The sequence below is a fragment of the Salvelinus alpinus genome, chromosome 12 (assembly GCF_045679555.1).
Source record: "Salvelinus alpinus chromosome 12, SLU_Salpinus.1, whole genome shotgun sequence".
NCBI classification, from domain to species: Eukaryota; Metazoa; Chordata; class Actinopteri; order Salmoniformes; family Salmonidae; genus Salvelinus; species Salvelinus alpinus.
In genome coordinates, this window is record NC_092097.1 from 18,722,416 (window position 1) to 18,747,264 (window position 24,849).

General features: G+C 41.9%; 1 protein-coding gene across 1 annotated transcript in view; it reads left to right on the plus strand.

Moving 5' to 3' along the window:
* LOC139535642 (A disintegrin and metalloproteinase with thrombospondin motifs 9-like) overlaps window positions 1-24,849 on the plus strand; it is a 68,049-nt gene that overhangs the window by 29,533 nt on the left and 13,667 nt on the right. The window contains exons 24-30 of the mRNA XM_071335254.1: window positions 3,740-3,847; window positions 3,942-4,109; window positions 6,501-6,776; window positions 7,639-7,800; window positions 8,137-8,313; window positions 15,909-16,076; window positions 21,750-21,926. Coding sequence (XP_071191355.1) covers window positions 3,740-3,847; window positions 3,942-4,109; window positions 6,501-6,776; window positions 7,639-7,800; window positions 8,137-8,313; window positions 15,909-16,076; window positions 21,750-21,926 — 1,236 coding nt within the window. The remainder of the gene's footprint in view (window positions 1-3,739; window positions 3,848-3,941; window positions 4,110-6,500; window positions 6,777-7,638; window positions 7,801-8,136; window positions 8,314-15,908; window positions 16,077-21,749; window positions 21,927-24,849) is intronic.

Below are 24,849 nucleotides of genomic sequence, written 5' to 3' on the forward strand. Positions count from 1 at the left end.
CCAAATCCCTATCTCCATCCATGGCTAATTTTGGAAAGGGACAATTTTAGCAAGCTAGCTACCCACCGATGGACAACAGCATAATGAGATGCAACAATTCAATGACGTTTGGCTTATGATGTGATTGGTGTGAAACCAAATCCAAACTGTCTTCCCTTGACACTTTTTTTTGGTGTGCCAGCACCATTCATAGCTGAACTTGTTCAGTTTAGTGCAATGCTAATTGGTTATTATTATTATTTATTTAAATACTCAAGGGAGGCCAAATGCTCGCTGGCTTACCTTAGGTAGATGGGCTACACATACTGAGACAGAGGGGCGCTGTTTTGTTCACGGATTCTTTCTCCGGTGAGATACATTCAGCCTGTTGTGAATTGAAGGACATTTTGGAAACAGAGACGAAAGATACATTATTTTGTTTCTTTTTTTCTTGGTACATTTTTTGGGGAAGCCTGGCTTCCCTTGACTCCCAAGAATACACGCCACTGTTTGAGCCACTGTTTGATCGTTGTTTTCCGAGTAAAAATGGTGCAATCGGAAAATTGAAAATAGCTTGTTTAGCCGTTCTTGACTAGAAATAGAAGAAGAAAAATGGCTTGTTTTTCATTTTTGCATATGAAACCCCCCAAAATACTTAACATTTCCATTTTCACATGTAGATGGGGTTAAATATGGAATGCCTGTCATTGGTTAAGTGCACAGCCAACACTTCTTGTCCTTTCAAAGTAGGACTTCAACCTTCCAACTGTTTTGCCCATGCTACAGATGACTATATTGGTGCGCTAATACAGGACTAGTAAAGGCCCAGTGCACTACCTTTGTGAAAAAATTTAAATTACAAAAATGTAATAATATTTGCCTGCGCAACAGACGGCTATATCGGTCTGATAATACAGGGCTAGTAAAGGCCCGGTGCACTACTTTTGTGAAGGTAAAAAAATGTCCCCCATAAATCGACAACATTTTAGTAATATATGTTTTTTATTCCGATTTTTTACGGGGTGCTGCAGCACCCTCAGCAGCCCTACTTCCCACGGATATGAACAACAGTATCTATTGCTAGACTAGAGATACGGCCCTACTGTAGCTATAGTTAGTCAGTGTTTGCACATCTAACTAGCTGGAATTAAGTACGGGTGTGAATGGTGGAGACTGTGTTCAGCTACCCAGAACTGTCTGATCCGCCTGGTAGGGTGCCGTGGGTGTGAATAGCAATGGAATGAAACATCCAACCAATGCCTTGAGTCGTGCTGTAGGTCCACCACACGTCCGGAGAGTTGTGGGGTCCTGTCCAGAAGCAGCCCCTATCCTAGACATTTGTGGAGATCTGAGAGGATTGGACAGGTGTAAGCAATACCGCCAAATTTCCACCAAGCCTTTCAGAGGGTAAGGTGGAGCTCTCACCATGTCGCCACCAATCAATCCCTCTCAGATCTCCAGAAGTGTCTAGACTCTGGGTAGTAGGGGCTAGGGGTTGTTTCTGGACAAGCTATGGGTATTATGGTTGAGCAGTCAGTCAGTCAGCCTGGAACTGTCTACAAATGTTAAAGAGGCAGTGCATTTAAAAAACAAGATTTTGGTCTGTTTTTTAATGAGATTTCCACACACACTATGAGGTAGGGGCGGGACGATATCAGTATTGCAATATTTTTTCCATGGCAAACATTTTAACACAAAGCAGACCAAACTCTTTGGTCCTTTAAAAACCTGCTGTATGTAAAATATTGTGTGCTACTGTTTAGCTTGGAAAATAAATGCATTTGACTCTGGATGACAACATAATGGTGTTTGTATCCAACATTAGGGGTGTTTTCCGAAAGAAGTTAAATCCGCTAAGTGTTTTGTTTCTTTGGCACGATACTAATGAGTATCGTGATATTGGCATCGTCCCGGCCCTACTATCAGGTCGAAATATAACTCTGAAATTGTGAAAATTATAATAATGGCCTTATTGTGTAAGAGCTGTTTGAAAATAATGTCTGGAATTTCTGTTCAGGTAGGATGGAACTTTTGGCCCACATCATGACGTCATAATGTGATATGATTATCATAGACCAATGACTGTTCATCTGGGAAAGGGGGTGGGCTCTAGACCATCCTATCAGCCAATCAGGGATGTGTATGTAAATATCTTCACATTTGTTTCCTAACGCCCACATGATCAATCTGAGCATTTCAAGGACCAAAGGAGGCTCAGGGAAATAAATGAAAAATACTTTGGAGTTATTTTCATTAAATAAACACAGTGATTTATTAGACATACAGTGATGATTTAAAAATACAATTACAAAGACTGCATGGGGGCTTTAATAGCTGTCAAATACATGCTTCCTCTGTCATTGGGAGAATCTCAATTGCATTTTCTTGATTCATTGCATTCTCGCTCCTCCTCTCTTCGTCTCAGAGGTCCTTCCCCTCTCACCTTCTTATCCAATTGGTTTTGAGAAGGAGGTCAGGAGAGAGGACGTGAGCAATCAAGGAAATGCAATTCAGATTCTCCCCTTGTTTACCCCATTCCTCACCTCCTTCTCAAAGCACATTGGGGGAGAGGAGTGAAGGTTCCACTTTCAAGGAGAGGCAAGGAGTGGAAGAAACAAAGACAGAGGAAGAAATAATAGTTTTCAGACACAGACCCACACTCTCTCACACACACACACACACATTCACACTCACACACGCACACTCACGCACACGCGCACACACGCACACTCACACACACACACACACACACACACAATGCTTGAAGAGTTTACTGATTATAATGATTTCATTATTGGTTATTATTATTGTCAATGATTTTGTTGACAAAACCCATTGTATTATTATTATTTCATTATATTATATTATTATATTCACTATTAAAACATATAGAAATGCTGTTGTTTATCTTTTCGTTGTCCAGGAATGTTTGGCATGGCTTTAAATGATAGAGAATTTAACCAAAGCACCAAAAGACCTGGCAACTAGGCATGACAAAGAAACAGGCAGTGTTTCTTGTGATATTTTGAATGATGTTTTGTTGTTGCTAGGTGGAATTATGGTCTCATTGTGCCTATCTATACTTTTATTCCTGTAACTACACATGGGAAGCTGCAAGAAAATCATATTTAAATGTATATCTAACCAGTTTGAAATGGTGCCCCTTTATTTATATAAAGATGCACATACATCAACACACACCCACAGTCATAGACAGGTCTTGGTTGCCTCCTTCATTCTTTCTCTTATTATTCCCACCACTTCCACCCCCACCACCATGTTTTACAATGTATTTAACTGTGTTAGTGTAAGGCTGCGGAGGCTGTGTTCTCCAGCCTGCCTGGCTGCCAGTGTCCTGTTTATTTCCACTCAGAGGATGAGTGTGGAATGTGGAGCCCTCTGTAACACAACTATACCTAAGTTAGGCCCCTCTCTGCTCACCTCTCTGCTCAACCCAGAACTAGGGGGTCAAAGGTCATGAGATTGCTCTGGGGAGGAGAGCATGGCGGAAGAAGGAGGAGCCCAGTAACACGCCAGTGTTGGCATTGGAGACTGGGATACCTCTCCACTGTGACACGTTATGACAGGCATCAGGTTATTCAGATGGAGGGGTTTAACACTGTGTATTTCTGGGATCCGTCAGAGTAACACTGTTACTTTTAGTCTGATGATGGGTACACTCCTGTCAGAGCTGCACAGTAAGTAGATGTGTTTCTGTCACTGTAATTGGTTTAATGAATGTGTATGGTTGTCCCTGTAGGACTGTGAACTGACCCAGTGTCCCATCAGCCACCCGGTTCCCCCGGGGACCAAAGTGCCCTCCCACCTCCCACACAAAACCCAGTGGAGGTTCGGCTCCTGGACACAGGTTGGTTCTATCAGTTACTCCACCACTCAATGAAGCAATTACATACTACCGTATTGTACTACAATTGTACTAATTGCCTCCATCTCCACCACAGTGTAGCGCCACCTGCGGCAAAGGGACCCGGATGCGCTATGTCAGTTGCCGTGACAACCAGGGTGGGGTTGCGGAGGATTCTGCCTGCTCCCACCTGGCCAAGCCCCCGGCCAGGGAGGTGTGCTCTGTAGTGGCCTGCGGACAGTGGAAGGTCCTTGAATGGACATCTGTAAGTAACTACTTTCATTCAATCAACCACCAATGTTTAATGCATTTACCATGTACACTTAAAATATTTGACATTACTACAGGGTCTTGTGGCTAAGGATATAAAATCCATATATCCATTACTAATCTCTTTAAAGTTCCAATGCAGCCATTTTGATCTCAATATCAAATCATTTCTGAGTAACAACTATGTACCTTGCCGTGATTGTTTTCAATTAAAATGGTCAAAATATTATAATAATTGCTTTTTAGCACAGAGCAAATTCTCAAGCAAGAATTCTGCTAGGACTGTCTGGGAGTGGTCAACAATATATATACAAAAGTATGTGGACACCCCTTCAAATGAGTGGATTCGGCTATTTCAACCACACCCATGTCTGACAGGTGTATAAAATTGAGCACACAGCCATGCAATCTCCATAGACAAACATTGGCAGTAGAATGGCCTTACTGAAGAGCTCGTCTGTACTCGGTTGCAACACTCACTACCGATTTCCAAACTGCCTCTGGAAGCAACGTCAGCACAAGAACTCTTCGTTGGGAGCTTCATGAAATGGGTTTCCATCGGCTGGAGTGGTGTAAAGCTCGCCGCCATTGGACTGTGGAGCAGTGGAAACGTGTTCTCTGGAGTGATGAATCACACTTCACCATCTGGTAGTCCAACGGATTAATCTGGGTTTGGCGGATGCCAGGAGAACTCTGGCAACTGTAAAGGTTTGTAGAGGAGCTAGGCCCCTTAGTTCCAGTGAAGGGAAATCTTAATGCTACACCATACAACGACATTCTAGACAATTCTGTGCTTCCAACTTTACGGCAACAGTTTGGGGAGCCCCTTTCCTGTTTCAGCATGACAATGCCCCCGTGCTCAAAGCAAGGTCCATACTAAAATTGTTTGTCAAGATCGGTGTGGAAGAACTTGACTGGCCTGCACAGAGCCCTGACGTCAACTCAATCGAACACCTTCATATTAATGCCCATGTTTTTGGAATGAGATGTTCAACGAGCACGTGTCCACATACTTTTGGTCATGTAGTGTAAGTGGGGAGGGGAAAACTGAAATCTAGCTGTTATTGGCAGAGAGGTTTGGAACTCTCTTTCTTATTTCTTATTTAACTAATCATTCCAACCTCATAGAGTGGAAATATATATAAAACACAGCAACATCAAGTTTTTGACTGCACTGGGCCTTTAACCTTCAAATCCATAGTGAAATCTTCGAGAGGGAAATCTGACTACCATTTTATGCTCTGTCGGTACTGTTCATTAAGTTGTATTTCACAATGAAATCTCTAGCCAGCTCAGTGGATTATAATATCTGAGGTTTGTTTAGCTGTGGTTTGAACCTTTCAGACCACTGTTCATAATCACTTTGTGTGATTGTGTGTTTCTCTGGTCCAAGGGGAGGAGGAGATGAAACAGGCTTTGGTGTGTTTGGAGGGTTGGCAAGGGGATAGTGGGACGCCTGAGGAACAAGGGGCTGGAGAGAGGGGCTAGGGTCCTTGTTTGCAGATGTTTCTCATCAGACAGAGAGCACTAGTCATACTCCCACCATGCTGCAGTTATGGCCACCACGCACAAACACACACACGCACGAATGCACACATACACACATTCACTCACACATAGACACACACACAGATAGCTAGATACAGGCTGTGGGAGGGAGGGTCTCTCTGACTGCTTATTTATTCCAGAGCAACTCAGTGGGCTCCAGGCAGGCAGGCAGGAAGCAGCTCAGCCCAAGGCCACAGCAAACAGAGCCACAGAGAGAGACCGCTCTGACTCTAAACGTTCACTTAACACGCTCTTGATATGGAATGGAACTGGAAATGAACCCTGATGGAGGGAGTGATAGCTATGGTATGGCGGATGTCCCAGTTAGGCCATGACGTTTAGTGGCTGTTCTACCATTATAAGACCTAACTGTAAAAGCAACCTAAGTGTTGTAGTTTTAACTTGTGCATAGGCCTACACAGGGCCTGTTAAAGTGCAGTAACTACACCATTTTTCGGATTGGGAGATGCTTGTGCAATATCCACACCTATTTGAAATAGGCAGCATTGTTGAGTCCTAGACAGTAAACCCTTGGCCAGTGTAATCCCTGGCTCAGTAGCATGGTACAGTACAGTACAGTGGACAGTTGTTGCATAATTCCAGGTCTTATGCAAGATAGATACAGTCCAGTTTACTCCACTTGGCCAGACGTAATTGGAGCAGCATGAGTCTTTGGCAGAAGCTCTCTTTCATTTTCTTTAAGGAAGATCTTAAAACAGGGGTCAGCCATGTTTAAAGAGACAAGACACTGACCTAAGCTGCTGCAGCAAGTTCTGTTTGTGTTTATATGCTTTGTTTCTTACTGTGTGTGTGTGCCTGTGTGTGTGTGTGTGCACAGTGTTCTGTATCCTGCGGGCAGGGGAAGACCACGCGCCAGGTGGTGTGTGTGAACTTCAGTGATCAGATAGTGGACGTAGTGGAGTGTGACGCTGATGACCGTCCGGCCACAGAGCAGGAGTGTGCCATGTCCCAGTGCCCTGCTGCCCGCTCCAGTGACTCTCGGCCCCTCCCCTCACCCAGCGGGGGCCCCCGCAATAACCTGCCCCCGACTGCCGACGGGCGCGGTGGAGGGCGAGCCCAGGCCCACCAGTGGAGAACAGGACCCTGGGGAGCGGTGAGTTTCTTACACTGGACACCATTTACAATCATCTTGGTGTCCTAGGTTCCTTAACATTAAATGAATGCATACAACCTAAGTGGTCTTCCATTACAATCGTATAAGTGGGAAGGCAGCACAGCTGAGCACTATCTCAGTCTTGTGTTGATGTTGACCTTTATGAGGCTGTCTGTCTGTGATGTAACAACGTCATGTATCCTAACCCAAGTGGTCAATGAGTTTTTGCTGATGGTTTTGGCAGTGAGTAGTCTATTGTATAGCTGTTATTCAAAACAGGGTTATTACAGTTAGTTGCACAGCAATCTGTGTCCCCAAATAGCTGGTGTTATTTAAAAGATCATAGGAAATAGCAATGGCTATTTTTGGGATCTCTTCCTTCCTTTTCCAGAGGATATGTGTTTTAATATAGCAGTGCATTATCCATCCAGTTTCCTAAAGCACATAGTCTCTGAGGTCAATCTGACACTTGCAAGAATGATGTATTTGTGCTTTTGTATACTTGTCTGTCAATGGGTGCCTTTTTGCACATACTGTATGTTAGTGTGTTATCGTTTCTATTTAAAAATTGTGTGTTGGTCTTTGTGTGTGCACTTGTTTCATTGTAGCTGATGTGTGTATGTGCAAAGGTCTGAAGTATGTGACACTGTTTCTTGGTAAATGTATTCTTGTTGTAACCCATTGTTTGAGTGAGCTATGTGTGTATAGATGAGCGCCATACATTTGCATGGATGAGTACATGTACATGTATTAGTGTTTGGATGTCTACTTGCTTGTCTCTGAGTTAGTGCACACACACCTGTATGTGTGAGAGTGTGTTATCCATCTGTCTCAAACGGTGTTCTCCTCCATGTCACGTCAGTGCTCGAGCACGTGTGCGGGCGGCTTCCAGAGGCGTGTGGTTGTCTGCCAGGATGAGAATGGTTATGCTGTCAACAACTGTGAGGAGCGCTCCAAACCCATCGAGCAGCGCTCCTGTGAGTCCGGACCCTGTCCACAGTGGGTCTATGGGAACTGGGGAGAGGTGAGAGAACACAATTCGCCCTACAGCACTGATACACTGCGGGGTTTAGTTGCACTTTGATGACATCATCCCATCGTTATGAACCTTGGCGTTCTGACAGCGGTTATTATTCTAGAATTCCATTCTTATGAAATTGCTGGGCTGTATGTCTTCATGTGCCTCCTGGGTTGTGTTGGGGGTGACGGGTTAAAGGTTAGAAATTAGGGGTTAGATGTCCTAGATAGGTAGGTGTATGTTGGGTGGGGATGACAAACTGTACGTTAGATAAACAATGGCGTGAATCAACTGTCCCGACTTTGTCTACACACTCCTTCTTACCTCTGCTCTGTCCTGCAGTGTACCAAGCCGTGTGGGGGAGGAATAAAGACACGGCTCGTGGCGTGTCAAAGGCCCAACGGAGAGCGCTTTAACGATCTGAGCTGTGAGATTCTTGACAAACCGCCCGACCGTGAGCAGTGCAATACTCAGTCGTGCCCGTCTAGCCCTCACTGGAGCACAGACCCATGGAGCTCGGTACGCTCGTAAATATATCCCTTTTGTTTTCTTCCCCCTCTTTTTTGAACAGTCCTCTCATTTCACCACACACAGAGTTTCACCACTAAACTGTGTAGCATGACAAGGCAAAACAAACAAAGAATTAAACTTGAGGGAGAAGGATGGTTCTGTAGACTTACATGCTGGAAACTCCATTTTTCACCTCCACCTCACCTTTACCCTTTCCCTTGGTGCCTGAGACTGGTCATCCTTCTAGAGACAGATGGGAATTGATTTCTGTTGCACTTAAGAGAAAAAATAAACACACAATACACACAACACACCAAAAAGTACAACATATGAAACGCTTCAGCTGTGACCATAAGAACACTTTCTCTGTTATCAGTCTTAGTCAGTGTTCAAAATTCAGGATCAGTTGGTATTTCAGAATCAAAGCTAGTTTGTAAGATATTGTTTTAAAATATAATTTATTACTTAAGAGATTTTCTTCTTGGTTTCCTTTGTATATACAGTAGCATTAACCTCCAAAGTTTCTGTCTTACCTCTTTGTATTCGCACACAGTCAATCGTTGTTCATATGCAAATATTGATGAATGTTTCTGTATGTCAGGAATTTAAGATGCCTTGTTTTTTTTTGTAAACACCCAAATAATGGAGATACAGTATACTCAAGTGTTGGTGCTATTCATAGTTTTTACACGTTGCAAAGAAAATAACCTGGAAAGAGTCCAAGTGAATGCACCAACCCCATTGGGACTATATCATTTTTTTTGTACTCTAGAGATATACAGTGCCTTCGGAAAGTATTCAGACCCTCTGACTTTTTCCACATTTTGTTACGTTACAGCCTTATTCTAAAAAAATTTTTTTTTAATCCTCAGCACTCTACATACAATACCCCATAATGACAAAGCGAAAACAGGTTTTTAGATTTTTTTTCAAATATATTAAATATAAAAAAACTGAAAGACCTTATTTACATAAGTACTCAAACCCTTTGTAATGAGACTTGAAATTGAGCTCAGGTGCATCCTGTTTTCATTGATCATCCTTAACATGTTTATACAACTTGATTGCAGACCACCTGTGGTAAATTCAATTGATTGGACATGACTTGGAACTGTCTATATAAAGTCTCACAGTTGAAAGTGCATGTCAGAGCAAAAACCAAGCCATGAGGTCGATGGAATTTTCCGTAGAGCTCTGAGACAGTATTGTGTCGAGGCACAGATATGGGGAAGGGTACCAAAACATTTCTGCAGCATTGAAGGTCCCCAAGAACATAGTGGCCTCCATCATTCTTAAATTGAAGAAGTTTGGAACCACCAAAACTCTTCCTAGAGCTGGCCGCTCAGCTAAACTGATCAATCGGGGCGAGAAGTGCCTTGGTCAGGGAGGTGACCAAGAACCCGATGGTCACTCTGACAGCGCTCTAGAGTTCTTTTGTGGAGATGGGAGAACCTTCCAGAAGGACAACCATCTCTGCAGCACTCCACCAATCAGGCGCTTTATGGTAGAATGGCCAGATGGAAGCCACTCCACAGTAAAAGGCACATGACAGATTGACCAAGATTGAACTCTTTAGCCTGAATGTCTAGCGTCACGTCTGGAGGAAACCTGGCACCATCCCTACAGTGAAGCATGGTGGTGGCAGCATCATGTGTGGGAATGTTTTTCAGTTTTCAGTGGCAGGGACTGGGAGACTAGTCAGGATCAAGGCAAAGATGAACAGAGCAAAGAACAGAGAGATCCTTGATGAAAACCTGCTCCAGAGCGCTTAGGACCTCAGACTAGTGGTGAAGGTTCACCTTTTTATAAATTAGCAAACATTTCTAAAAACCTGTTTTTGCTTTGTCATTATGGGGTATTGTGTGTCGATTTGATGAGGGGAAAAAAACAATTTAATAATAAATAATAAAAAAGCTGTAACCTAACAGATATGGAAAAAGTTTAGGGGTCTGAATACTTTCCGAAGGCACTATATATATCATTCTGATGCTAAAGCTTTATTGACCATCATAACTGTAAGAATTCAATTGGTCTTAAAGGGGCAATCTGCAGTTCAAACAATAACAAAGCACCAGCCCACCACTGTTTCAGTAAACAGCTGAGGGATGGGGCTGGAGAAATGTAATCACTGTCAAAGTCATAGACAGATCTATGGATGCATGGACTGACCATCCATGTTTTAATCATGTTTTAATACAGTGTTTTGTTTACAATTACATTGTTCACCAACAAAGGGGTGAAACAAGCTTACATATTTAAAAGTTTAAAAAACTGATGTAGCAATGGCAGATTGCTCCTTATTAATTATAGAGAAGTTACTAATTATCTTATGTTTCTGCCTTATTTTACAGTCCACTGTTATTTACTCAGAAATTACGTCGTAAAATGGTAGTTACATGGTAATGAACTAATAATTACTTTTTAGTCATGTATGGGCCGGCTAGTTACCAATTATGCCAATTATGCCAAATTTACTGAGAAACAATAGGGTTTCTCAGTAAAGAACAGGTAAACACCAGCTGAAATAGGACTGTAGAATAAGGTGATAGCCATGTTATTTGATATATTATGTGATTCTTCAAGGTAATAGTCATTTTACCACAGCTTGAAGTCCTGACCCAGATTCCCTCCTTTTTACTAGCACAGACATAAGCACCCAGCCCAACCAGTAGGTCCAAGGCCCACCGCTCAGAAGGTGCTTGATATGAGTGTATTTATGTCTTGTTAGATATGTCTATATATTCGCTTTGTAAATAGTTTATTTTGGTGTGTTCACCAGTGCTCAATACACATGTGAAAATATGCTATGCTCAACCATACCTCACTTAGAACAAACACAACTCAACTAGCCATTAACTTATGATACTTACAATGGTGCTTTTGCAAAACAAGGGAGAAATGAGATGTAAACATTAAAAAATAACAAAAATAACTTAGTCACAAACGGTCTATTGTGACATAGATATGTATGTAAACACCTGTTGTTTTGAGTCGTTTTTCATAATCAATTTTTTGCTTTTTTTTCATGATGAGTTGATTATTGATTATGTAAAAAAAAAAAAAAAGAAAAAGTAGTTATGTTAGGTGAAAATGTGTTATAGTTTTTTTTTAAAGGTAAAGATAACTTTTGAAGTGTGTTCCATTTATTCACCAACAAACCTATTTTGGTTGTAGCTGAAAGAGAATGCCCCTTGTCCTAGCATTGTGAGCACACAGTCAGTACCTGCGAGCACAGGGAGAGTTTATAGTGTTCTATATACCTGGAGCTCATCCTCTGAGCCAGTCATATGTGTCTACCTCATTCTCTATTAACCCCACCCGCCTTTATCTTCTGCTGGAGGGCTGCATTTTCATTCTCATTCATCATGATGTTAAGGCCATCCAAGGATGTTGGCCCTAAGCACAGATCCAGGGTCTATGTTTTGAAAACTGATCTTGGACCTGTGGTTAGGCGCAACCTCTGCCTGGAGCCCACCCAGTCATTCCTAAGGCTAACTGTAACCTCCTGGTAATTAATGTGTGTGCATAAGTTGCAGACATCACACCGTATTTTAAGGGCCTGTTAACACAGCTCTCAAGCAGGAAGTGAGTGTATTTCTCACCACACATTGTTCACTAAAGAAAAACGATCATTTCTAACAGTCTCCATATGAGTATTGACAAGGTAGCATAAGGTTTGGGTTGATTATGACGAATCCAATAAGAGTGTGTAACTTTTTACCCTACTTGAAACAACTCCACACGCATTAAGTCTCATTGCAATGTGGAATTGTCGATCATTTGATGTGTAGAATAAAACACAGTTGTATTATTTTATCTAGAGCCACAAATTACAGCTTGGCTCCTTGTTGGAGTTTAGGGTGCATATTTTAGCAGTACGGCATGATGCATTTACAATGTGTTTGATGATATGAACAGGCTCTTGAAATAAAATACTCTATGCCTCTCATTCCATATGGCAGTATTAGTCTGGGTTTCAAGGACATTTGTGCATATTTATGTAATTATCTGTATTTATTTCTACTTCATTATAATGTCATGTCAATATTTAATTTTATTTGAACTTGCTGAATTTGTTCGCTCACAGAAAGGTAACTATTAAAGTGAAGTAGAGATACTATTAAAAACCAATGTTTCTTTCATTTATAGTATTTACCGTAAAATATAATGTTCACGATTCACGAACCATCACGAACAAGTGCTTATTCTCAAACTAAGTTCCAAAACATCTATTTATACTTGTTTCCTTGCTAGTCAATCCTCTAGCTAGTTGATTTAGCGTGCAGAAGCATGTTTTATTGTATGGATATCGGAAGTGAAAAATGGAGGTCATATGAGAGAAGAGAGACAAGACATCTGCACTCCTGACCTTATCTTAGTTACAGTAGGACTAGTGCTGAGGGAGAAAACTGATACCTACACTCTGGAACACTTTGTTAAAAATAGTTTTATTGAATGAGATAATTGCCATGAAGAACCACTAACAGTGAAGTGAACACATTCACTTATACTACCACAGGCAACCTTGAAGTCCTGTTAAAAATCTCATCAACATGTCTGTGCTTTAATTAAGAAGATTACCTTTAGATTACCGGTTTTGGCTTTACACTAATTACAGTAGGAATATGGAAGTGGAAGTGGTCCATATAGTTAACCAAATCAACTATGGATTAGATAGGAAATTCTCTGCAAGTTCTCTCTGCAGAGAGCATTACTTGAGCTCTCTAACTGGTGTTTTGAAAGGGGCGTTTTCAGTGAATGAAAATGTACAAATCACTGAGCAATATCTCTGTTGTCTTATGAGGTCAGGGACCCAGTGATCTCTTTGAGCAATTATGATTTTTCTGTCTCTGCCAGAGTTCAATGCCTTTCGTACCAAGGTAAATCTTTATTCTCTGTAACACTGGCTAGAAGGACTCCCATTTACTATGCTCATTCCTAATGGCTGACATGTTTTTTTGTGCGCCTGACGACACGTTCTCTTTAACTACGTCGCCCCCTCATCCGCCTCTCGCCAGTCCCCCCCTTGCCCCTTTTCACTGGCGGGTTGATGACATTGTTCCGATGGCGGGGGGCCAGTGACAGTGACTCAAATGAGAGCCCGTCAGAAAGACAATACAGGAGTGCATTGGGGGTCAAGGGTCACGTTTGATCTGGGAGGGGCCCCTTCCCTGTACATCTAATCAGCATGGATGGGCTTCTGGGAAAGGGCTGTGATCCCAGGAAAAAAAGCCGGGAAAGCCCTGTTGTCTGTGGGGGCCCGAAAGGCCCTGTCGCCTGGGTTCTTTAGAATTCCAGGACGGAACACAGGCATCGGAATGTGGTGTATTTTAGGCACAAGTAGTGGTCTGTCAGAGGCCACTGTTTTATTTGACACTGTAATAAAAGCATCTGATCTAATGATAAAATAAAATTGTGTCTGAATGCGTGATAGTTGAAAATAGTGTGATAGTTGGAAATAGTGTTGTAGATTAAAGGTAGTTTTGTGATGATTACAGTTTACATTGACATGAAAGTATAAATTTCACTCGGAGTATGCTAAAATATAGAGTCTAGTTTATTAAATGGTGTGCACGTGGTAGGTTGAAGGGTAAATTCCAGCATGGAACACGCACACTAGCTAAGTACATGAAAGGAAGGTGTCTAGTGCATACCCACAGAATTTGTGGATATAGAGAACTGGTTGGTGATTTACTTCCCCAGTGTTGTAATGATTCCCAAGGTAATAGAACGTTATTGGTGCAGAGCAATATGGCTGGAAAGCTCATTTAAAGAGTATATCAAACTTTGAGGAATGGTCTGACTTTTAAAAAGCAGCAGTCTGGCTGCCTGCCCCTCATTGTAAATGCATTTTATTAAATGATTTAAACCTTTGTAAAATGCTATTTCTCCTAAATGGCCCTCCATGACCATGATCATAGCCTGTGTGTGTACTCTTCATGTCTACCTCACTCCAAATTCCAAACACCACTGTAACGTCTACTCATAGGCCAAGGGGTGAATCAATAGTATCACATTTTTTATGGTAACTAAAACACCATAGATGGACAATAACCACCTTAAAAGTAGAAGTGTGCTGCACGCTCTGAGGGTGTGTTTACTTACACAGGCAGCCCAATTCTGATCGTTGTTCCATGAATTGGTCTTCTGACCAATCAGATCAGCTGCTTTACCAATAATGGGGCAAAATATTAGAATTGCACTGCCTGTGTAAACGCAGCCTCAAGTTCTCATGCAGACTGATATCTGGCCTCAAGTGGTTATTATAAAGGAGGGCTAACTGTAACTGGTGACAGACTCTCACACTGCTGGGCCCCAATAACAGCCTCTAACCAGATGTATGCATGTGGGGAACATCTGGGCGACTAAGTCAGATTGCCTAAATGTAAAAAAAAACACATACAGTACAGAACATTTAAATGTTCTCTCTTATGTGTATTGAAATTCATTAGAGCAAAAAAATACAGCAAGTAATCACACATTGTTGGTGTTTTGGCTTCATTTTCGATTTGTTAATGGAATAAACTAACATTCGAATGAAGGTTTCATTTTCAATCAAGTTTATTATATGAAATTGGTGTCTGTGGTTAAACATGTAAAACAGTATCAATCCCTTAAATTAAATGACTTTAGTAACATTATATTTGTCATTCCTTGTCATTTTGTGCTTTTCTTTTCATTTGTTAATATAAAATGAAATGCCTATGATGTATATCCATTCACAAGGCGCTCACATCTCTACAGTCATTTCCGGGGGGGGGTAACTTCCTCCTTATTGAGCCATTCGTTGTCCTATGGGCTCTGGTGACATTTAGCCCCGCCCTCCCTCTCCTAAATGAGGTGAAAGGTCATTGTGGGTTCCTGTCCGGCGCGATCCCTCGCTGGGCAGCGCAGTGCCGTCATGCTGGGCTACGCACTCGTTCAACCCAGGGCCTGTCGCATCCTATCTGTCCTCACACTCTGAGACGCTTTGATTACCCAACCCCAACCCAACAGCCCCACTGAACTCACAGGCCTGGGAGCGCCTGACTGTGCTGGGGGGTGCTGGTGTGTGGGGTGCCTGCCTGTCAGACAGAGTTAGACCTGGGCCAGCTCAATGAACCTGGATGTGAACGTGGCTGGTGACTGTGTGCTGCTTGGCTCTCATGACTCTACCTTCTGTGGACTTCATCCGTTTAACAGAGGGGCCTCCGCTTCCGTCGCACATTTCTGTACGCTCAGCTTGCATTCACTAAAATCTAAAATGCTATACTGTAGAGATTGTTTTGTGTGTAAATGGCAGTGCATTAATATCTTAAGTCATGTCAACGTGCTAAATGTACGTTTCAAACCTATTCACATGATCTTATGTCCCACCTCATGTTACATACCGTATTTGCTAATAAAAATGTCACTAACCTTTTGTGTACTCTGAAGCCCTGTACATGTGATCTTGTTCTCAAGAAGAAGTAGACTGAAAAACTATTCAAGTGAATGATAAAAGTGTTCTATACTATACTCATCTGTCATCTAGTATTTTACATTGTTCTGGTATTTGATCTCTGTACACCCCCTATCTATAAACAATTTATTACATTTGACCTGCTCTTGACCTCCTGTTGCAGTGCTCTGCCGCATGTGGTAAAGGATCGAAGAACCGTAAGGTGAGCTGTGTGACCCGATCCGGTCGACCTGTTCCAGAGGACAACTGTAAACACCTGACCCAACCCAGCAAGGAGAGGAGCTGCCGGGGGCGCCGCTGCCCCAAATGGAAGACAGGGAGCTGGGGAGAGGTACTCTTTAAACCTGAAATAAACACTACATGCTACCACCACCAATCATGCTCCCAGTTCAGCACTCATTATTTTTCCTTTTAATGCTCATTAACTTTCTGATTCACTGGTGCACTGTGAGGTATGTGTCTGAGTTGGCATTTTTTCTAACATGCATGACTGTTCAGTAATATGTGTTCTGTGGCACCTAAAAATTTGGCCTGTCTTCTGGGTTGTAGCTCATCACTCTGGCGGTTTGAGAGGATCCCACACTGGGCTGCTATCTGGGGCAGTGGGAGGGAGGGATAGCCATGCGTCCACTTTCATCTGGGCTTGGCTGAGGTAGACTTTAGCCAGCATGAAGCTCCCCATGCCACGCTCCTTCCCTCCCGCCCGCCCTCCTATCCTATACCTCCCCAATTGGAAACATGTGTCAGAGGCTCCTCTTCCTCTACCCAGCCAGAGCAATCTGGTCTCATAGACTAGATGTAACATAGAAAATGAAAATCCATGACACTCAAATTAGTATGATATGTTACATTTGGTATGGTTACATTATTTTATTTATTTAATCTTTATTTAACTAGGCAAGTCAGTTAAGAACAAATTCTTATTTACAATGATGGCCTACCACGGCCAAATCCTAACCCGGGATGACGCTGGGCCAATTGTGCGCCGCCCTATGGGCATACCAATCACGGCCGGTTGTGATACAGCCTGGAATCTAACCAGGGTCTGTAGTGACGCCTCTAGCACTGAGATGCACGTCACCCGGGAGCCCAAAGACAGAAGACAGAAGGTTACTTAATGCAAAAACAAAAGGAGTGTGGTTGGTCGGGGTGGATGGGTCGACATATAACGCGACCGTCTAGCAACACAAAGGTTGCATGTTCGAATCTCATCACGGAATACTTTTGCATTTTAGCAAATTAGCAACTTTGCAACTGCTTACTACTTTTTAGCTACTTTGCAACAACTTTTTAGCGACTTTGCATGTTACCTAACCCTTGCCCTAACACAAACCTTAACCCTTTAACCTAACTCCTAACCCTAACCTTAACATCTAACCCCTAGCCTAGCTAACGTTAGCCACCTAGCTTTTATTTATTTATTTTACATCCACAAAATAATACATACTATACCAAATGAAACAAATCATCAACAAATGTGTTGTTCTGCCCCTGAACAAGGCAGTTAACCACTGTTCCTAGGCCGTCATTGTAAATAAGAATTTGTTCTTAACTGACTTGCCTAGTTAAATAAAGGTTAAATTTAAAACAATTAAAAATACTAGTCACGGATTTTCGTTTTCTATGTTATGGCTACCCCTGAATCCAGGTTGGCCAGAGAGACAATCCACTTACCACAGCAGGCCAGACACTTCCCAACATGCACCTCCCCAGCTGGAGAGCCTGGTGCTCTTTCCCCCTCTATTCCTCTCTGTCTCTTTCTCTTCCTCTCTCTCCACTGATCAGGGGCCCAGAAGAGATACACATCTGCCCTCCATACCTCAGAGGACTTGTTGTCTATCTCAAACAGCTCTATTGCATACATCTCCCTGACAATCATATTAATATAACCAGGTAACAGCTGATTTCACTGAATGTACTGTACCATCATTATTTAACAGACACTCTATGGTAGCAATGCACCATTTTACAAAATGTAAAAAATGCACACACAAAATTACATAAAAAATTGGCAAATGTTTTTTTTTTTTTAACACTCCACATGTTAACAACTGACATCCTACACATGTACCCACTTGTTCAAGGACAACACCGCTCAAACACTGTCTTAGTCCACTGTTGATAGTCCCAAAATGTTTTACATGTAAGCAATCAACTTTTGAAGATATAGAACTTTCAAAATACAGAAAGTGTCATGCAAAACGCATCATACTGTGACACATTCTGTATTTTGACAGTTATTGAGTGGTATTAGCCTTTAAGCCTTAGTGAGTAGTTCCTTCATAAACAATCAGCTTTATTTTGAATGTGATTATGAAATATGATGTTCAAGAAATCATTAGTCAATCGAAATATAGTCTTAAAGATAGACTCGGCGATATGATGTAGATGCAGAAAGTAAACACCTTTGTGTGTACATTTCCACAACAACTAAGAGCGTTGTTGCGTGAGGCTAAACTTCTCCCCTGTTTTGGTGCCCTGGCTACCACGCTGTGAACAAGCAGGTGAACCTAATATAAAATAAATCCAGTAATCACATTTAGTTTTTCTTGTTTTGAGAATTAAATTAATACACATTGTTGAAATATAGAGAGGATAGGTAGCATAAAGAGATGGGATGCTCATGGCTTTTAATGGTTAACATGCAACTAATTTAACAAGGTGATTTCTCACCTCTCGCTCTGTGAGCCTCAGGAGGGTATGGACATCTGGATGTGTTTACTGATCCACACACACACACACACACACACACAGTCCTCTAACCTTTAAGAGCATGTACAGTCGATTGGGTGGTAATAACATGTACACACACACACACACACAATAATATACACATTAACAGATAGACAAACTCACACACATACACAACAATATACACGTTAACAGATAAACAAACTCACACACAATAATATACACATTAACAGATAGACAAACGTACACACACACACAATAATATACATATTAACAGATAGACAAACTCTCTCACACACACAATAATATACACATTAACAGATAGACAAACACACACACACGCACACAATAATATACACATTAACAGATAGACAAACTCACACACACACACACAATAATATACACATTAACAGATAGACAAACTCACACACACACACAACAATATACACGTTAACAGATAAACAAACTCACACACACACACAATAATATACACATTAACAGATAGACAAACTCACACACACACACACACAATAATATACACATTAACAGATAGACAAACTCTCTCACACACACAATAATATACACATTAACAGATAGACAAACTCACACACACACACACACACACACAATAATATACACATTAACAGATAGACAAACTCTCTCACACACAATAATATACACATTAACAGATAGACAAACTCACACACAAGCACACGCACACAATAATATACACATAACAGATAGACAAACTCACACACACACACAATAGTATACACATTAACAGATAGACAAACTCACACACACACACACACACACAATAATATACACATTAACAGATAGACAAACTCTCTCACACACAATAATATACACATTAACAGATAGACAAACTCACACACAAATACTCACTCAAAAACACACCAATAAATGCACTTTATAATCAATTAAGACACTTTATAATCAATTAAGGCATGTGTAATAATGGTCTTCATGTGCCTTTACCACATAAAAGCTCCCTTAGGAAAATACACTGTTAGCCATTAATGTTGGTGCACAAAACCAATTCAAATGTAAGTACAAACAGTATCAGGATTAACAGTATTGAAAGTGGATCTTTTTCTTTTAAGACGATAAGCATACACATTAAACATATAAACATGATTAGATTTGCATTATTAATGTCATTTTATGTTTCTAATAAAGTATTTTTAAAAGACCTAGATAGGCATGCTGAACATGCACAAACGTGAGGAAAACAAGGAAGTAGTGAACATTACATTCTTAGAGAAAATGGTTCCAAAGGGGTTCTGCGGCTGTCCCCATAGGATAACCCCTTTTGGTTTCAGGTAGAGCCCTTTTTGGTTCCAGTTAGAACTCTTTTGAGTTCCATGTAGAACCCTCTCTAGAAAGGGTTCTACATGACACCTAAAATGGTTTTACCTGGAACCAAAAGGGTTCTACCTGGAACTAAACAGGGTTCTTTAAAGGGTTCTCCTATGGGGACAGCCGGAGAAAACTTTTTGGTTCTAGATAGCACCTTTTTTTCTAAGAGTGTACCCACCAACCAATATCATTCTTTCTACTTACATGTTGGGATTTTCCTCCAGATGTATTTCTGTTGTGTGCAGCTGTAGATTAAATTGATTAAATGTTTTACATTTCTTACATTTTTTAAGATAAAAAACTGGGTTAAATCAGCAAGACATTATACATTCAAAATGCAATGTCCTCAAGGCAGGGGTTCAAACTTGACTGTCTAGTGGAGAGAACCCCCCCCACCACTCCCTCTCCTCTCTCCCTCTCTCTCCATCTTCACAGAGGGTTGAAATCTGCTCTTTATTAACCCAGAGGAGCCGGGAACACACGTGTGTAAAGAACCCCAACCGTCTGGAGGGTTTTCACTGTGGTTACACTCTGCCCCACTTTTTAAGACACTTTTTTTAATTCTGCAAACACAACCTTGATTCAAGCTTACATTTTTCTTGCACACAACGTCCTGTGGTTAGATCTTTTGGATCAAAGCTCTAGACCCATACTTTTTGGAATAATACAATATCATGTTATGCAATGATTATGATGTGTTAGCTTTACTTAGAAGTATTGCTGTTGATATTGAGGCAAATTGTAGTGAATGATATTGAATTAAAATTGTAGTGGTACAGCAGTCAAAGGCTTAATAATAAGCTGTGTCCTTCAACCTGAAGCCAGCATGTAATTCTAAGTCAAGTTGTATTACATATAAACCATAGAGGGGTCTGGTGTGAGTCAACAAACAAAATGACAAACCATTTATGCCATTTAACTACGTTTCTACCTGTATCTTTCAAAACATTAGTTTCACAGGCACATGTAACCGAAGTGCCTTGCTTGTTAGTGTAGTCTCGTGCAGGGACATAACCTTATTGAAGACCTAAAGACTTATGCCAACTAACCCAGGTTAAAGGTAAGTTAAACCAGTGTGTGTGACTGACATCTTTGCTGTGGAAAGTAAGGAAGGTGGGTGTAGCGTAGCCTTGAATAATGCAACCACCTTCCCTGCATGTGGTTCCTGAATTCAATTCCACACAAGTCTAAAATGAGGGTAATAAACATAGAAATGAATAATGAAACTCTACAGATGTAGCATCTTAATCTGAGCCAGTTTGCTAGAGCAGGACAAGAAACAGGAAATGTGAATTATTATGTGGATTATAATTAATGGACATTTGTGTAGGGGTTGATACATTTTTCATAAGGGAAAATGGAGGCTGAAAGTGAAAATTATCAACTTCAGAAGTCTTTTTAAACATCAAAATACACTACAAAATAAAATTAAGATCCTACACCTGTATGTTAAAGAGTACATAATTTGCATATTTGGTTTCAACAAGTGTATAATTTTAATGTAGGAAGTAGTTGGCTCGACTAGTTGTTCCACTGGGACAGGTGATTAGAAGACACAATTAAAACTAAAGAGATAGATATTACACTTGTATTGCCATATATGATCCTTTGAGGTTATATCAATTGCAGAGATAAAAATAACAGTGCGTCTAATCATTTTTGTTTGAATTGCATTGAGTTCAATAATACATGATTCAATGAAATTCTGCTTCCTGTGCTTTTTATAGTCAATTCATATTCTGAAAAATAATAGTTCATATATTTAAAAAAATATCACACATTGATTTCATTTTTACAGTCAACTTGTACTCAAATAACTTGGTGATGATTGAAAAAAAATTGGTGGAGAGGAATGACATCCCAATCAAGTAAATATCAGACGTGTAGAGAATCGTTTTTAATACATCTTACCTTCTGTCCTGTTATGTTTCAGTGTTCAGCGTCATGTGGCAATGGAATACAGGAGCGGGAAGTTTTCTGTGAGGTTGGAAACCGGCGCAGCCCGGAGGAGACTGAATGCCCCCCATCCTCCCGTCCGGCCTCCAGCCAGACCTGCCGGGTCACTGACTGCCCCTCTCGGTACCGGTGGAGCAAGGGAGAGTGGCAATCGGTAAGTGCAACCTTGACGTCTCACTGGATAACCGCATTTGCATGTTCTCCGAAATAAACAAACAGCGTGCGCGTCGGCGTGTCCACTCAGTTGGCGCGTGGATATTTCGCGCACTGCTGTTTCAAGCGAGGTGTAGCGCAGCTGACAGACAGAGTGGGACCTCACGCTCGTCCCAGAGACATTCCCTGTAAGGAAGGGGCTGAGGGAGCTCCAGAGCGCGCAAAGGCGCGTATGTATCGAATTACTTTTGTGCCTGTAATGTCAAGCAAACCTTTTTAATTGAAGAACAACATTCTTAGTATTGCAAACAAAAATAATGATTTGGAAAACAAAACATTAACCAAAAGTATTGAGAGCAAAATAAATATAGCAAGGAAATCATTTTGAAAGGCAAGAACAAATTAATTGTAAAAACATGAATGCAAAAATATATATATATATATATATTCAGCGAAACATTTTCAATGATAACTCTTTGCTTGCATATAAAAAAAAATCTTTGGTTAACTTACCCTGCCATTTGCTTTCTCTGCCTTTTTTTTTTGCTTTTGCCAAGTTTTGCCACAGTCATTCCCTGTACATGTGGTGTAGAGGGAGGCATAGATGATGTGTCTCTATTGGTCAACCTTTTTTGGAGTGACAGTTCATCCTCATTTGTGACCACTGCCTTATTATGTAGCAACATTTGAAATTGTGTTTATTTACATTGAATAAAAGTAGAGACTCAGTGATAGAAAATGGTATACCATACACAGCAGTTGAGGAACAATGGGAAAGTAATTCTTCTTTGAAAGTTGATAAACTTGTAACCACACTTTTGAGAAAATGGCCCTTGAATGTTTTGGTACACCTACTGGAGAGCTCTTCTTTGTCTACACCCATTCAGCATCGTTCACACCCTCTTAAGCCTTAGTCCCACCCATCTCTTTAAGGATTCACATTTGACGCCATGTACTAAACAGAGTGAGTAGTTTAGTAAACAACCAAAGATTTCAAGACTTAAAGTTGTAAAAGTAGTAGCCTACAATAAGGAAAAACTCCAGGTAAAAATACACTTTATCTAGTCCTTAGCCTTATAACGACACAGGGCGAGTCCCAGATGCAGACACTGGAGGCAGATGGTTCGAATCTCTGATATTTATTGAAAAACAAGGGGCAGGCAAGAGGCAGGTCGAGGACAAGCTGATGTTCATAAACCAGGTCAGAGTCCAAAAGGTACTGGGCGGCAGGCAGGCTCATGGTCAGGGCAGGCTGAATGGTCAGGCAGGCGGGTACAGTGTCAGGGCAGGCAAAGAGTCAGAACCGGGAGGACCAGGATGTCCTGGTACTCTGCGGGAACGGCAGAGAAATCCGAAGCTTTACCTAAACCCGTAGGACGACAACCCGGGGGAGGTTGCGCCGCCTTAAGGCAATGTGAGTGGAAGAATGGGCTCCAACCCAGGATAGAACCAGTGGTCCACTCAATAACGGAGTTGTGCCTCAGGAGCCATGAAAATCCAGAGGGAGAAGCTGTATGGACTTACTGTGATTGCCTGATACCCGCAGGTTAGTGGGAACTGTGCTGTGCGTGACTCTGCCAATGGAGTGTCCGTCTAGTGCTCTGGTGTCCATGGGAACGGAGAGGAGTTGTGAGGAGATACCTAGGTTAGATACCAGAGTAGCGTCCATAAAACTCTCATCAGATCCAGAATCAATGAGCACCCGGAGAGATTTAGACCGGTCACCCCACACAGCAGGATAACATGAAAAGGAATATGGGTAATGGGAGTTAGAAAACTCCCAGTCTGGCCAACCAGTGTACTTGTACCTACTGATGAGCCTGGTCTTTTACTGGGAAGGTGGCTATGTAATGCCCCACAGCACCACAATACAGACAACTGTTGGAGCTCAGCCTACATTAAACGTTCCTTAGGCGATAATCTGGCTCTGCCCAGTTGCGTAGGCTCCAGAGTGAACGAGTCGCCCGTCCCCGATGATTTCCCGAGGGATCTCGGGTGGCTTCGGCTCCTCTCGGAAGTACAGACGTCGGGGACTTCTGGGGAGCTTTGCTGCACAGCTATTTTCAGGTCTCTCCAGAGATGTTCGATTGGGTTCAAGTCCGTGCTCTATCTGGGCCACTCAAGGACATTCAGAGACTTGTCTCAAAGCCACTTTTGCGTTGTCTTGGCTGTGTGCTTAGTGTCGTTGTTCTGTTGGAAGGTGACCCTTCGCCCCAGTCTGAGGTCCTGACCGCTCTGGAGCAGGTTTTCATCAAGGATCTCTCTGTACTTTGGTCTGTTCACCTTTCCCTTGATCCTGACTAGTCTCCCAGTCCCTGCCTCTGAAAAACATCCCCACAGCATGATGCTGCTACCACCATGTTTTACTGTAGGGATAGTGCCAGGTTTCCTCCAGACATGACGCTTGGCAGTCAGGCCAAAGAGTTCAATCTTGGTTTAATCAGACCAGAGAATCTTGTTTCTCATGGTCTGAGAGTCCTTTAGGTGCCCTTTGGCAAACTCCAAGCGGGCTGTCATGTGCCTTTTACTGAGGAGGGGCTTCCGTCTGGCCACTCTACCTTAAAGGTCTGATTGGTGGAGTGCTGTAGAGATGGTTGTCCTTCTGGATTGTTCTCCCATCTCCAAAGATTAACTCTAGAGCTCTGTCAGAGTGACCATCGGGTTCTTGGTCACCTCCCTGACCAATGCCCTTCTCCCCCGATTGCTCAGTTTGACCGGGCAGCCAGCTCTAGAAAGAGTCTTGGTTGTTTCAAACTTCTTCCATTTAAGAATGATGGAGGCCACTGCGTTATTGGGGACCATCAATGCTACAGACATGTTTTGGTACCCTCCCCCAGATCTGTGCCTCGACACAATCCTGTCTCTGAGCTCTACGGACAATTCCTTCAACCTCATGGCTTGGTTTTTGCTCTGACATGCAATGT